The 14,003-nt window shown below is 39.2% G+C and overlaps 1 protein-coding gene across 2 annotated transcripts in view; it reads left to right on the top strand.

Annotated features, from left to right (window-relative positions):
• Nucleotides 1-4,801, top strand: part of acer1 (alkaline ceramidase 1) — a 35,269-nt gene extending 30,468 nt beyond the window's left edge. The window contains exons 5-7 of one of the 2 annotated variants that reach the window (XM_012969733.3): nt 2,491-2,628; nt 3,239-3,376; nt 4,452-4,801. In XM_012969733.3, coding sequence (XP_012825187.1) covers nt 2,491-2,628; nt 3,239-3,376; nt 4,452-4,620 — 445 coding nt within the window. In that variant the 3' untranslated portion in view covers nt 4,621-4,801. The remainder of the gene's footprint in view (nt 1-2,490; nt 2,629-3,238; nt 3,377-4,451) is intronic. The other variant, NM_001112961.2, reaches the window with a different exon arrangement.
• The last annotated feature ends 9,202 nt before the right edge of the window (nt 4,802-14,003 follow it).

Genomic DNA, 14,003 nt, shown 5'->3' with positions numbered 1-14,003 from the left:
TATTGGACTCTGAATTGGTGTCCAGTGTCAAGGTTCCTCCTAATTCCTGACAAAAGGCTATGTGGCCCTGACAGGAATGCTGCATGTTTTACAAATATAGTGCAGTATTTGGCCTTCTCACTACAGCTCTCTAATATGAATGAAAACTGAATTCATTTATTCAGAAACCCATTATCCAGAAAGTTCTGAATTACAGAAAGGCTATCTCCCATAGACTCCATTTTAATCAAATAATTCACATTTTTAAAAATGGTTTCCTTTTTCTCTGTAATAATAAAACAGTACCTTTTACTTTATCCCAACTAAGATATAATTAATCCTTATTGGAGCCAAAACAATCCTTTTGGGCTTAATTACTGTTTAAATAATTATTTTAGTAAATTTAAGGTAGATCTGAATTATGGAATTATAGGACTCAATTGCACTCTGCAGCTCCAACCTGGCCAAAGGAAAGTCATGATACCGAAGCTTGAATGAATCCAAAAACTTTGTACTCGGCACAACAAATACGATTTTGTCGCATAGTATGAAAAAGTCGCAAAAAATACGCACAGTACTAAAACTTTAAAAAAATTACGATTTTTTTTTGTTCGCAAGCGATCATACTTTGATAAATGAGCCCCTTAGGGTGAAACTACACTAATACATTGCAGCAACACTTTCCAAGTAGTGGGAATTAGGCACTATTGCCACCTAGAGGTTAATTTCATGGATGACATTGCATTAGATTGCATGTGCATAAGTAAGTGGTTTTCAAACTTTTTGGGTTCAAGCACCCTTTCAGATATGGACTTGAGGTTCACAATGGGCCCTGACATTTCAATACACAGAGGCCCAAGCAGCCCTCCATAGGCCTAAAAAAAAAAAAGTGACTGTCTGTAGCATTTGTTTTTTACGGGAGAGCACTAGGTCCACCAAAAAAAAAAATCTTAATTATGAGATTAAAAGTCATAATTTTGACTTTTTTAAGTCGTAATTATGAGATTAAAAGTCATAAATTTGCTCTTCCGTAGTTTTTAGGTACAACATTGTTCAGAGCATTGCTAAGCAAACGAAGGCACTTCATTTGCAGTTAACATGCAGGGGCCCTGCCGCATCGTAAATTCGGCTCTTCTAGTTCAGAAAGTGCAATTGCCCCCTGCGCTAGTGATGTGACCCCCCCTCAACCCACGCTGAAGCTCCAGTTGGCAGGCACAGGGACCGAGGTGGGACAGCATCTGAAGGCCCGCCTGTGACTCTTGTTAGAGTTCCAAAAATGCAGAGCTTTATAGGTCCCTTTTGTGGTGAGAGGGAAAGATGCTAATGGTGTTCTATAAAGGATCCCTGAAAATAACCTATCATAGACAAACAACAAGGTAGATCTCACTAAGTATCTATAAAGCTATGCAGAGATCAAGAAGAGAGTAATATGAAGCCTTTAAATGCATAGCAAAGAACAATACCTCTGAATATGACTGGGCACTTCCATATTGCTTACACTTGCTGTAGACTTCATTTAAACAAAGCAGTCTAGTGCAGGTACCGACAGAGATTCAAAATAAGCCCTGCTGTTTAAAGTACACAGGTGCCCAAACAGCCCTCCATTGGCCCAATAAATTGTGACTGTCTGTGTCATAATACAGCAGCCCCTCTGCCATTTGCCAGAATCCACTGATTGCCAGTCTGGGCCTGATCTAGTGTTTTTAAACAAAATGTGTTTTTAAATATCAAGTATGACTTGGCAAAAAAGGTTATACATGGTACAAAGGTGCTAATTCTGTGGAAGTCATAGGCAACAAAGGGTGTTTAGTTAGCTGTGGCCCTTTATGGGACTCATTACTAACACTTCAATTTGCACCTGGGCAGTAACCCATGGAAACCAAGCAGTTATAGCTGCAAGTAAAACAATGAAAACAAGCATTTCAAAGGTTGCCATGAGTTCATATATAAACTCCAGAGAGTGCACTGCAACTGTCAAAACACTTGTGCCATAGCCCTAAAACCTAATACAGGTATGGGATCTATTATTCAGAATGCTCAGGACCAGAAGTTTTCTAGATAAAGGATCTTTGCATAATATGGATCACTATATCTTGAGTCTGCTAAAAAATTTTAAACATGAAATAAACTGTATGGAAATATACCTTTCTGCAATTCTGAGCTTTCTGGATAATGTGGTTAAAGGGATGGTTCACCTTTAAGTTAACTTTTAGTATGTTATAGAATGGCTAAGTCTAATCAACTTTTCAATTGGTCTTCATTTTTCCTTTTTTATAGTTTATGAATTATTAGCTTTCTTCTTCTGATTTTCAAATGGGGGTCACTGACCCCTGTATAAAAAAAAATACTCTATGAGGCCACAATTGGTAGTAGTGGACGTTTTTCTCTGAATAGTCAGTGAGTGAATAAGGTTTATGTAAGAACAAGGTTAAACTTGATAGATATTTGTTTTATTGATATGCAATAATAATAATATATCTGTGTTTTCAACAACTTTTCCTTCTGTTGCAGGAGTCATTTTGGAACAGTTATTTTCACTCTGGCTGCAATCAGTACAATGCTGTCATTTGTGAAGCCAGTAGTTAATGCCTATGCTTTAAACTGCATAACCTTCCACATACTGTATATAGTAGTAAAGGAGATAAGGAAGTAAGTCCTACAGATATGATCTTGATACATGCCTTTAAGACCCCACATCTCCCATCTAAACCTCAAGTATGTGCATCTTTCTAATAAATGTATATAGTAAATATTGTACCCCCATTGTATTTTAACTTGTGTATTATAATAAATAATATTATTTATATTACATGACCTTTACATGGTCATGGAATTCCTTAGTGACTTATAATATAATTATATAATAGGGGGTCTATTAAATAATGATAATATAAGTCACTAAGGAGTTCCATGACCATGTAAATATTACTAGATATAGAATACATACAATTTGAATTTTTGGATGGCATGAATCAAATGACATCAAATGACAAATCACCCACACTGGTGTAGCTGCTTTTGAAATAGGGCCAGACTTCCTTTTACAATACACATGTAAGAATGCAAGCCATTTGCATTCTTTTTAGACAGTGAGCAAAACAGTTTACTGCCAAATTCTATTGACCTTTTAAATTACAACCCTAACCCCTAAAGCCACCACTTAAGTACAAAATGAGCTTTACAGAATGACTATAGAATGAGTTGTGTCCCTGGGAAACATACAAGAGTATTAATTAGATTTCCCCTGTTTTTTACTTAGGTGTTCTAATCACAGGATCCTTCATTTGGCCTTTGTTTCCGTTTGCCTGTGGATAGTAGCAATTTCCTGCTGGCTGAGTGACCGTCTCTTCTGTAGCTTCTGGAGAAGGATAAACTTCTGTTATTTACACAGTATCTGGTAAGGGTTCGAGATGATGTAAAACTGAACCTGGATAGATAAGGAACTATTCAGCCTATGAGAGAAGAGTGTAGCCTATATAGCTTGTCATATCATTCCATAATGTGATAGATTTATAGTTATTCTCAAATTGTCAGGTGGTTTAATTCTGGGAAAAATATAAAATGGGTCAGCTTCCTTACCTTTTGATTTCCATGTGATTTTGCTGCCTAAAGGGCACAATACAATCAATGGCTGTTTAGTAGCATTATCTATATACAAGTATATACAGTACATACCTGATGATTTCAACAAACCTATACTAATACAGGCTAATTAATGGAGTGGAAACAAATGCAAAAAGTACAGTATGCTTATATAAAAAAGGCATATATTCACATGCACATATATGAATATATTTAGAATGCTTGTCAATCACTATAAACATAAACAAAACGAGATATGACATTAAGACTCACTTATCTGGATATGTGTCTTTGTGGCATATAAGGTTGCTATTTTTTCTGGAAAAAAACACAGGCAATTCCAATCTTTCTTCCCTGCTAATAACATTGGCATCAAGCATAATTGCAAAACCAGTGGCTTAGTATAAAAAGCAAGGAAGACATAGTGGTCATATAGTATAAAAAGCAAGGAAGACATAGGGGTCATTTGTCAACACTGGCCAAATATGCCAGTGGGCAGTAACCAATGGCAACCAATGAAATTGTTGCATTTGTTGTTCTACATGCAGCTGGCTGAAAAAGACAACCACTGATTGGTTGCTGCCTATGGGCAAATTTGCCCAGTGTTAATAAATGAGCCCCAGTGAGTTCAAATGGTTTCTGTCTGTTAGGACATGGCAACTTTTGTTGTAAGATGCCATAGACACTGTCATGTCACTGTTTTTTGGGCTGGTGGGGGCTGTTTGGGCCCTTTGAGTACATGAAATTCCAGAGACTATTATGAATCTCACTCCTATGTTCCTCTGATTGTATTTTACTAAACTGTTATATGCAGAACAGATTTCCCATGCCGCAGGTTTGTGTATAATATTGTACACTTCCCTAACGAATATTGCTATCCATTTTTGCAGGCATGTCTTTATTTGCATCACAGTTGTGTATAGCAACACCCTCTTTGCCTATTTTGATGCCATGTATGAGATTCCTGAGAGTCAACCACAAGTTCAGTACTGGCCTTTGAAATCCCTCCAAGTTGGTTTGCCATATCTGTCAATCACCAAGCACAGAAAAAACTGCTGAGCTAATCTGCCATCGATGGAGCAAGATACAGAATCTCTGTTTTAACTTTGAAACATGAATTGGTTTTCTGTTTTTATATATAAAACATTATTTATTAACTAGTTGAAAATGTCTGCTCTAATTAAAAATAATACTGCAAAGACAAAGAATAACTATCTCATAAAGTATATTTATAATATGGTATTATGTTTTTATTATGGAGGTGAATGCTCACTTTCATCGAGTGCAATCAGTCCATGTTTGCTAGTTGTGGCAAAGGCAACTACAATCAATACTACCCACACTTCAGCGCACTATGTTAATCGACTTGGGGGGATCTATATTAAAACTGATGGCGTGATAACTTTCTTAATTGATAACTCAGGCTACATGTGAGGAGACACTGGTGTTTGCACCATACGTGGGCTAGTAAGCTGCCAAATACGATGGCAATTAAAACTGGGTCATACATGTCCAACATTGTCTAACAAGTAAAGGAAGGCTTCTTTTTTCATAAAAAAAAAAAACTTACACACAATACAGCTGGTTGGCAATATGGCCCTGCAACTTTCACCCACATGGCCATGCATGCATGTGGAAGGTAGGTAGGATTCACATTGCAGTATACCATTAGAATCTCAAATGAAGAGGTTTTTAGGACACCTAGAAACACAGGGAACACTGGTACAGGCAGCAGAAGCAGAACACATTATCTCAGAATTTAAAAAAGAATTAGCATTACATTGTAAGTGTAGCAAAGGGATCACATACAAACATATATCTGCTATTGTAGAAGTAACACTGATGTCATACATTGTCATGGATTGCCATACTGTATGTGTTCTCTTGATCACTTAAAGTGCAATGACTTATAGAATCTCTTATTTTATTCCACTTATTCCACATCTCTTATCTTATACAGTGAGCATGGATTCTAAGGTTATTTGCATGGATAAACATGGCAGGTAAAGGATAAGGAAAGCCCCACTAATCATTGCTATTGTAGAAATCCAAAAAATAGGAAAATAGCTTCAGCAGGTTTGCTGCAAAACATTTATTATGGGTAGTGGTAACACCATATGTTTCGGGTCAGTACCCTTTATCAAGTGTTGGTACCCATTTGATACCCATTTCTACAATTGTATTTGGTTGCAGCACAGAGCAACAACTAGGAGCTAAAGCTTTTTTTTGCAAGTATTTTATACAAAGTTCTCCAACAATTTTTTTATTTTTAATCATTGCTATTCTAAGGGCTGTGACAGATGGGGAGATTAGTCGCCCTTGTCGCGGGCGACTAATCTCCCCGATATGCCATCCCACTGGCTAGAATGTAAATCGCCAGTGGGATAGCATACGCAGCGCCAAAATCGCTGAAGTTTCGTCAAATCGCCGCGCCACGTATGCCATCCCACCAGCGATTTACATTTTAGCCAGTGGGATGGCATATTGGGGAGATTAGTCGCACGCGACAAGGGAGATTTGTCGCGCGGCGACTAATCTCCCTGTCTGTCACAGCCCTAAAGAGAACACTCCCTAATCAATCACTCTATTTGTTTACCTGAAAATTAGTAACATAACTATAGAGGGAGCAGACCCAGTGGCCTCAGGGGTCCCCACAGGGTCTGATCCCTCTACAGTTGTATAGAAAACCCCGCTCCCAAGCCAACCGCTCTCCTACCTGAAAGCAGGCCAGCCAAGAAGGTGGGCAGGTAGCAGGTCAGTGGGGAGTATGTGCGCTGGACCCCTACAAAGATTTTTTTTGCAGGGGGCCCAGTGCCATCAATTTACGCCACTTCAAAAAAGTTATTTGTTTCTTCATGATTATGGCAACCTATTTAATTATGGGCATGCACTTGCCTAAAATGATCACAATGTGCATGTGCTGAGCCCAAGCCTGCAAAACTTTTATTATGTGTGACATCTGCTAATCCAAAGACTTATTTCATAGCAAAAGCTAAAGTATTGAAGATGGATAGTCCAGATAACACCGGTTTCATTGGTGAAAGACCAAGTTTTCCCGAAATCGTGCCAGTACTGATGCAGGGCTTTAGCCACACCTTTTAATAAGGGTTGCAACCCTGACAGAACTTTGGAACACTACTCTGCTAAATAAAGTATACTATGCCGTACCTGTGTCAGGCAGGACATTTATTTGGCTGCATGAAGTAGGAATCTCCATAGGTGAGACCACGTGGACTCTTCTTAGGTATAAAAAAAGGGATGCACAGCCTTTTTTTTGAAGGATTCGGTTTCAGCCGAACCCACGGTCCCAGCCGAACCAAATTCGAATTAGCATAAATTATCATATCCTAATTAGCATTCAGAAGAGTTAAATGGTAGGGGGGGGGAAATGTTGCTGCGTGCGGCAATTTTTGACCCTTCCCCGTTGTAATTAGTTATGATTCGGTTTGGGATTCGGCAGAATCCGTCGGGGTGGGTTCGGCCGAACCCAAAAAAGTAGGTTCGGTGCATCCCTAATAAAAAAACACTAAGCATAGTGATGGACTACTGCATAATATCAACTTCATGGGGGAAATCACAAAAGTGGTGATACTGAAAGAAAATAAAAGTGGAAGTAGATTTATCAGATTTCCCACCATATTCACAAACCATCTCAACTTCTGCAAATTTGTCATTTAAACAGACAGTTACAGATTTTCTTTTGCAGAACATATTAAAGATATTTCTTCTTAGTCTGTTTTTAACTCTTCCTAAACCTGTCAGGCTGCCATCAGGTGACTGGGCTGTGCCTGTGCTTAATGTTTGTGTCTTTTAGAGAACAGATATTCTGCCAAGCTAATGTGGGAGAACACATACTTTATCACCTAAAATTTCAGTTAATTTCTCATCTCTCGGTTGATGAATGCAGCACTACACAAGTTATATCCAGCAAGTATATCCAGTAAGTGTTATTTCCTGTTAAAGGGGAAGTAAAACCTCCTGGAAAATGTTTAATTTTAGTGCCAGTGCTCAACTAACTGAAGGGAGGGTTCCTTCATCCCCTCCAACCATATCAGTTACACTTGCACCAACATACTATAACCCATTGCACATCCAGAACTGCAGAGATGCACCTCCATCTTTGGCCATGTGACTTCCATTCCCATCATACATCTCAATTTGGGACATGCACAGACTAGTCGCCCAGTTTCAGTTTAACCTCTAGTGTGCATGTGCTGCTTGCTGATTATCAGGATGGATGTCGGTGGCCAACACAGCTGAGCAACTCTGTAGTTCTGGACATGCTATAGGGGCACAGTTGGGGTATGTGTCAGTAACACAATGGGGAGGGGGCTGGTTGCTGATTTGCCAAGGAGGCTTTACTTCCCTTTTAAATAAAGATTTATGCAATATGTTCACTCAAAATGCCAACATTTCCCTTATTCATTAAGCAAAAATTAGAAAAATAATGCAAATGTCAGTTAAAAACATGGTTTTGTCACCTACTTTTTTTTGGCAATAAGCTACTTTTATATATAAAATGGTATAAAGTACATTTTTTTTTGTTTACAAATATGCTAATCAGGCTTTTTACACCTATTGTTATACTATTCTGGCTATACAGAAACCGGGTCTTGTACCCTGTCAACTGGCTGCTAATCCCCATGAATCTGCTAATTAGCTCCCTTTACAGCCACTCAAATAGGTGGAAATGTCGGGGGGAAATTGTGATAATACAGGTATAGGACCTGTTATCCAGAATGCTGGGGACCTGGGGCTTTCCAGATAAGGGATCTTTCCATAATTTGGATCTCCATACTTTAAGTCTACTAAAAAATCTTTAAACAGTAATTAAACCCAAAAGGATTGTTTTGGCTCCAATAAGAATTAATTATATCTTAGTTGGGATCAAGTACAAGGTTCTGTTTTATTACAGGTATAGGACCCGTTATCCAGAATGCTCAGGATCAAGGGTATTCTGGATAAGGGGTCTTTCTGTAATTTCTCCATACCTTAAGTCTACTAAAAAATCATTAAAGCATTAATTAAACCCAATAGGATTGTTTTGCCTCCAATAAGGATTATTTATATCTTAGTTGGGGTCAATTACAAGGTACTGTTTTATTACTACAGAGAAAAGGGAAATCAGTTTTTAAATTCTGAATTATTTGATTAAAATGGAGTCTATGGGAGACGGGCTTTCCGTAATTTGGAGCTTTCTGGCTAATGGGTTTCCGGATAAGGGATCCCATACCTGTATTACAGAGAAAAAGGAAATCAATTTTAAATATTAGAATTATTTGCTTAAAATTGAGTCTATGGGAGATGGCCTTTCTGTAATTCTGAACTTTCTAGATAACAGGTTTCTGGATAAGGGATCCTATACCTGTATGTTGTTTTTCTTCTCCATTTTTGTCCACAAAAGTGTCCATAAACTATCTCTCTTTCACCAAAAAATGAGAAGTGGTGACTGAATCGTAATTCTTATGGATTTCTGTTTGTGAAAATAGAAATTGTATTAATACCAACTGTAACACCACCTACTTCAAACAATGCTTCCTCCACATTTGTACTTTTTCCCATGAGTTCTAGCTAATTGTCTAATATATTGGCAGTCCTGTGTTCAAGAAGTCAGTGGGGTTCTATTTAGGGAACTTTTTGCTGTCACCATTTAAAGCCTCTGAGCTACAATAATGTACATCCAAATAGAAATGTATTCTATGACAATTTGAAACTGGTCTTCATTTTTTAATCTCTGTAGTTTTTGTTTTATATTCTTTGTCTATATATTTAATTTAACCATTCACAGACAGACACATAAGAATGAACAGGGTTATGTTTATACATATGGCTAAAATTAAATCTTATCCTTTTTGTTTGCCCTGTTTAAGCAGTATCTTCATTATCCCATTAATATTAAAAGAAAAGCAGGAGAATCTTTACAAGCTATGTAGTAGTAAAAGGATTATAGTGAGTATAGATAATAAGTAAACTTTGTAGAACACAAAAAGAATGTAATCATAAGGTAATACATACAGAAAAATGAAAAAAAGGAGAAAATAAATAGTTGCCCAGTCTGTTATCACCTAGAAGATGTATTCAAGCTCAAAATAACCAAACATTGGCACCAATCCTGTCTCTCCACATACATAATTTGCAAAATGACCCAGACAGCATCTTACAGTGCTAAGTCTAAAGGTGGCCACACACGTGGCGATTTCCGATCTTTCGTGCGACCATCAGTCACACGAAAGATCGTTCCAATCCGCCACTAACATTCAGGGCTGAAACGGCAGATATGGAGGTAGAAACAATTCAGCCCTGAAGGCAGATTTTGCTCAGGCGCCTTCCTTCTATAACGCCCGATCAAAATCTTTTAACCCGCCCGATCGGCGAGTCGACCGATATCAGCAGCCTCCTGCGATATCGGTCGCCTCGCCGACTTGCCATACGCCGACTTAAAGTAACTTCACTTGCTGAGCGATCTTCAAAATGTTCCACCATTCATCCTAGAAGCTTCCTTACGTCAACTGAAGCCATATTTATCTACTGCCATCTACTGGTGAAAGAGAAAAAGGCCATGTACACCCAACTTAAATATTAATATTGCCAGGAATTTGTTTTGCCACTTGCAGCTACAGGCTGACAAAGCTCACACGCTGGATGGGGGAAAAAACAACAGTATTTTTTTTAAAGATTCCTCTCTACTCCCTAGTCTTTTCTAGGAATATACTTCGGGTTGCAGGCAGCCATGGGAAGACTGACCAAGTGTCCCAGAACAGGACACCTGATCAATATGTGCATGCAATTCACTCGGATTCCAGATCAAATGCATACACATATTGAACTAGTGTCCTGGGCTCTGGGAAAATTGCTACATCTGTACATGCATGTGCCACAGCTTAGCTACCCTGCCCACACCAAAAGTAGCCACCCAGTGCGGACCTCAGCAATAACTGTGCTGTACAAATTGTTAACTATTCAGAATAACTGATTTTCCTTTGCTGTATATATCCCACCACCGTGCTATGAGGAGGCAGGACACCTGACGCTGCCCTCCTTCCACAAGCTTACTTCCTTGCCTTGATCCATGATCAAGGGTCTCTGTCAGCTTATAATTAGGTCATAAACACTACAGAAAAAGACACATAACTAAATGCCTACAACTAACTTACAAATTAATATTAATATTGTTATTCATATAAATATGTATTGATAAAGCTCCAACATATTGCAGTGCTGCACAATAAATGGGTGCATACACTAAACATACAGATATGTATGCAAAGCAACCAAACTAATACAAGAGGTAAAGAGGGCCCTGCCCTATAGAGCTTGCAATATAATTTCAAATCCTTTCTTTTAAGTCTGGACTAGTTTAGTTATGTTTAAAATGTTTCTATTAGTATACAATAGAGGTGGAGTTCAGCGATCAAGTAACCTGGATGTAAAGCTTTCTGTTACCATTCAAAATATTTCGGAATATTTCCTCAAAAAATTATATTACTGCAATTTTGTTTACTTTTCACTATGTGGCAGTAGAGTACAGCTTTTGGTATTACGATAATAGTAAACAACCACCGTAATAAACGTACCCGAAAGTAAGCCAGGTGCTCGCTGTGAGAGAAAAATTGGTGTTTAATTGAAGAGGGTATTTATATCTTCTACATTAGTTTATGCATCAGGATTCCCCTTGAGAAAGGCTTTCTGTGCCGAAACGTTGGGGTAATTCTCATCTTTGGCAAGTGTATACGCTTACCTGTGTGCCTTTTTTTACCTGTGCACATTTTTGTGGTATGTATTATTTTATAACATTATGCGTTATTGACTGTATGGTGTTAATTAAAATTGACTTCTATTAAACCTTCAGCATACTATATAAAAGGCAATTACTTTTTAAATTCTACCACTGTGCCTGTGACTATTTGTGTGCAAGCCCTTATTTTATTAAAATATATCTTATTACCTACCACAAACTAAGCAGGTGATTGGCTGTTATACACTAGCCAGTTGTCACATATTGTCAGATTTGATCAAGTAATTTCAACAATTTCAAATATACTGCCTGACCCTATGGGTATAAATTGCACCTCCTGAGGCAAAAAACTTTTTTTAAAAAAAACACCCAGGGTGTATTTTTACTTTATACTTTTTGTACCCTGTTTGTTTGGGCGGGGTGAGGGAGGTATTGGCTGACTATCCAAGAGAGATTTTTTAAGATTTGTGCAAAATGTATGGATTACAAAACAGCTAGTAGACATACAGCTAAGGTGGCAGACATTTTGGTAGGAAACAAGCAAACTAATCTCTTAAAGACTTAAGATGGCCATACACGTATAGATCCACTCGCAGATCTTTCCCTGATATGCCCACCTTGAGGTGTGGGAAATTGGATTGATCCAATCTTTTGGCCAATTGGATCACACAGACAGGCTTTTGGGTACAGTACCGCATGAATTTGCCAATGCGATTGACAGGATTTTTAAACCTGACCGATCGACCAGATATTTGGCCAGATATTGGTTATGCAGACCTATCTGAGGGCCCCATACATGGGCCAATAAAAGCTGCATTGGGCCAGGTGCAGGAACACGGAGCAGATTTTGACACTGTGGCTTCAGGTGCAAGCAAATCCAGAAGTTGATCAGAGTATAAGGCTGATGCCACACGAGGCGTTTTTACGCTGCGTATTTTCCAATTTTCTCAGCGGCTGAAAAACGCCCAATATCATCATCCATAGAAATAACTTGAAAAGACTCGAAACAAACCACACAATGCGGAAATACGCTAGAAAACACCTTAGCATGGATTTTTCAAGCGTTGGCCGAAATACGCCAGTATTTGCACAGCAAGCTATTTTTATGTATACACAAAGGCAGCTGCCAGACCTAGCGGAAATACATAGCGTTTTTTACTATTTCGCACTATTAGCACCATGGAAACGGGATTTGCTACGTCACCAGTACTAGGCTGAAAAACGCCATAGTCAGGGGCTGTGTGGCTTGTGCTGCGTTTTGAGGCTGAGAAAAAAACGCAGCATAAAAACGCCATGTGTGGCATCAGCCTAAGGGCAGATTACCCACAGGCCAAAAATCAGGCCTGTGTGGCTTATGCTTTAGGTCGAGGTCAGACAAAGCGTATATCCGCTTCTCTCAGCCCTATGCTTTTCTGCCTACTGCAGAGGATCGGAGGTCGGTCTGGAAAATGTGAAAGTGAACGTTATGTGCACGTTTGTGCTGTTGCCATAGCTTTTAGTGCAGACTCACAGAGCAGTGTATGGAAGCAAATTTGCTTCTCTTAGCCAGGCAGAAAAGTGCATGGCTGAGAGAAGTGGATATATACGCTTCATCTGACCTCCCCCTTAGGGTTAAAAAATGTCTTACCTTCTCATCTCTATTTTCCACCTAGAAGCATAAAATAGAGGCAACAGACCCTGCATCTGCTAGAGCAGCCACTGGGGCCCTAGCAATGAAGAACTGCAATATAAATCTTCACTACCCAGAAAACTGATTCTCCATTCATTTAGTCAAAAACCCATCTGATTACTAGTTTTCCCACTAACCAAATGTTACTGGTCCCCTGATGAAATTTCAAATATTTCGGCCGATTACTAATTTAGTACAAATACATAAAATAGTATAAAAACCTTATAATAATATAAAATGTTTATGTGCCATATCAACCCAACCATTATTATAAAAAGCCAATAAATCGCAGGGGTGTGCGGCTAAGCGCCCCATGTGAATGGACAGAAAGCAAGCTGCTCACGCACAAATCAGAGCAGCCACATGCCTTGAATTCTGAGAATGCGCGCACATGGCGGCTACACTTGTGCATTTGTCACAGCACAGTCACCATACTGAAAGCACTGCCCCTAGTGAGACAACTATTTTCCTCGAGATAAGAAATCACAGCCCCTATAAACGGGAATGGAATCTTCCATAGAACGCAGGGAATCTGCGTAAATGTAATGTCCAGGAACAGCCACAGACATCCCATTGTCGTACAGTTAACGTACACTCTCCCCACACAGCTTTCGTATCTCCCAACTTATATCCGCTCCACACTTTACAGCTCTTTCATTAAGGACAGGGAAGGCCTCTGAAGCAGGGAATATGGGCAGATACCTTACGTCTCCGTGGAAACCAAAGTAGATTGCTCACTGGCTGTTTTTGCTGCCAATCATATGAGTCCCGCCTACCGTTCGGCTTTCCCCTCCTTTTCTTTCTCTCTAGTACCTTCCTGACAGGAAGCACCGCCCCATCAGCCCCTCCGATTGGGTAGGTCGGATGTGGTACATTCCAGTGTCTGAACAGCGGATTACACGGTCGGAGTGGTCCATTTCAAGGAGGAAGGGGGGTTAGGGCCTAGATTGGTACTGTGGGGCCTGACTGAATTTGTTTCTTGCTCGTCTCGTTGAACGGAGGGCAGTGGCGGAGGAAGAGTCCACGGTACCGGAGAAT

The sequence above is a fragment of the Xenopus tropicalis genome, chromosome 1 (assembly GCF_000004195.4).
Source record: "Xenopus tropicalis strain Nigerian chromosome 1, UCB_Xtro_10.0, whole genome shotgun sequence".
NCBI classification, from domain to species: domain Eukaryota; kingdom Metazoa; phylum Chordata; class Amphibia; order Anura; family Pipidae; genus Xenopus; species Xenopus tropicalis.
The sequence above is the reverse complement of the archived record's forward strand: the minus strand, read 5'-3'. Positions and strand labels throughout refer to the sequence as shown.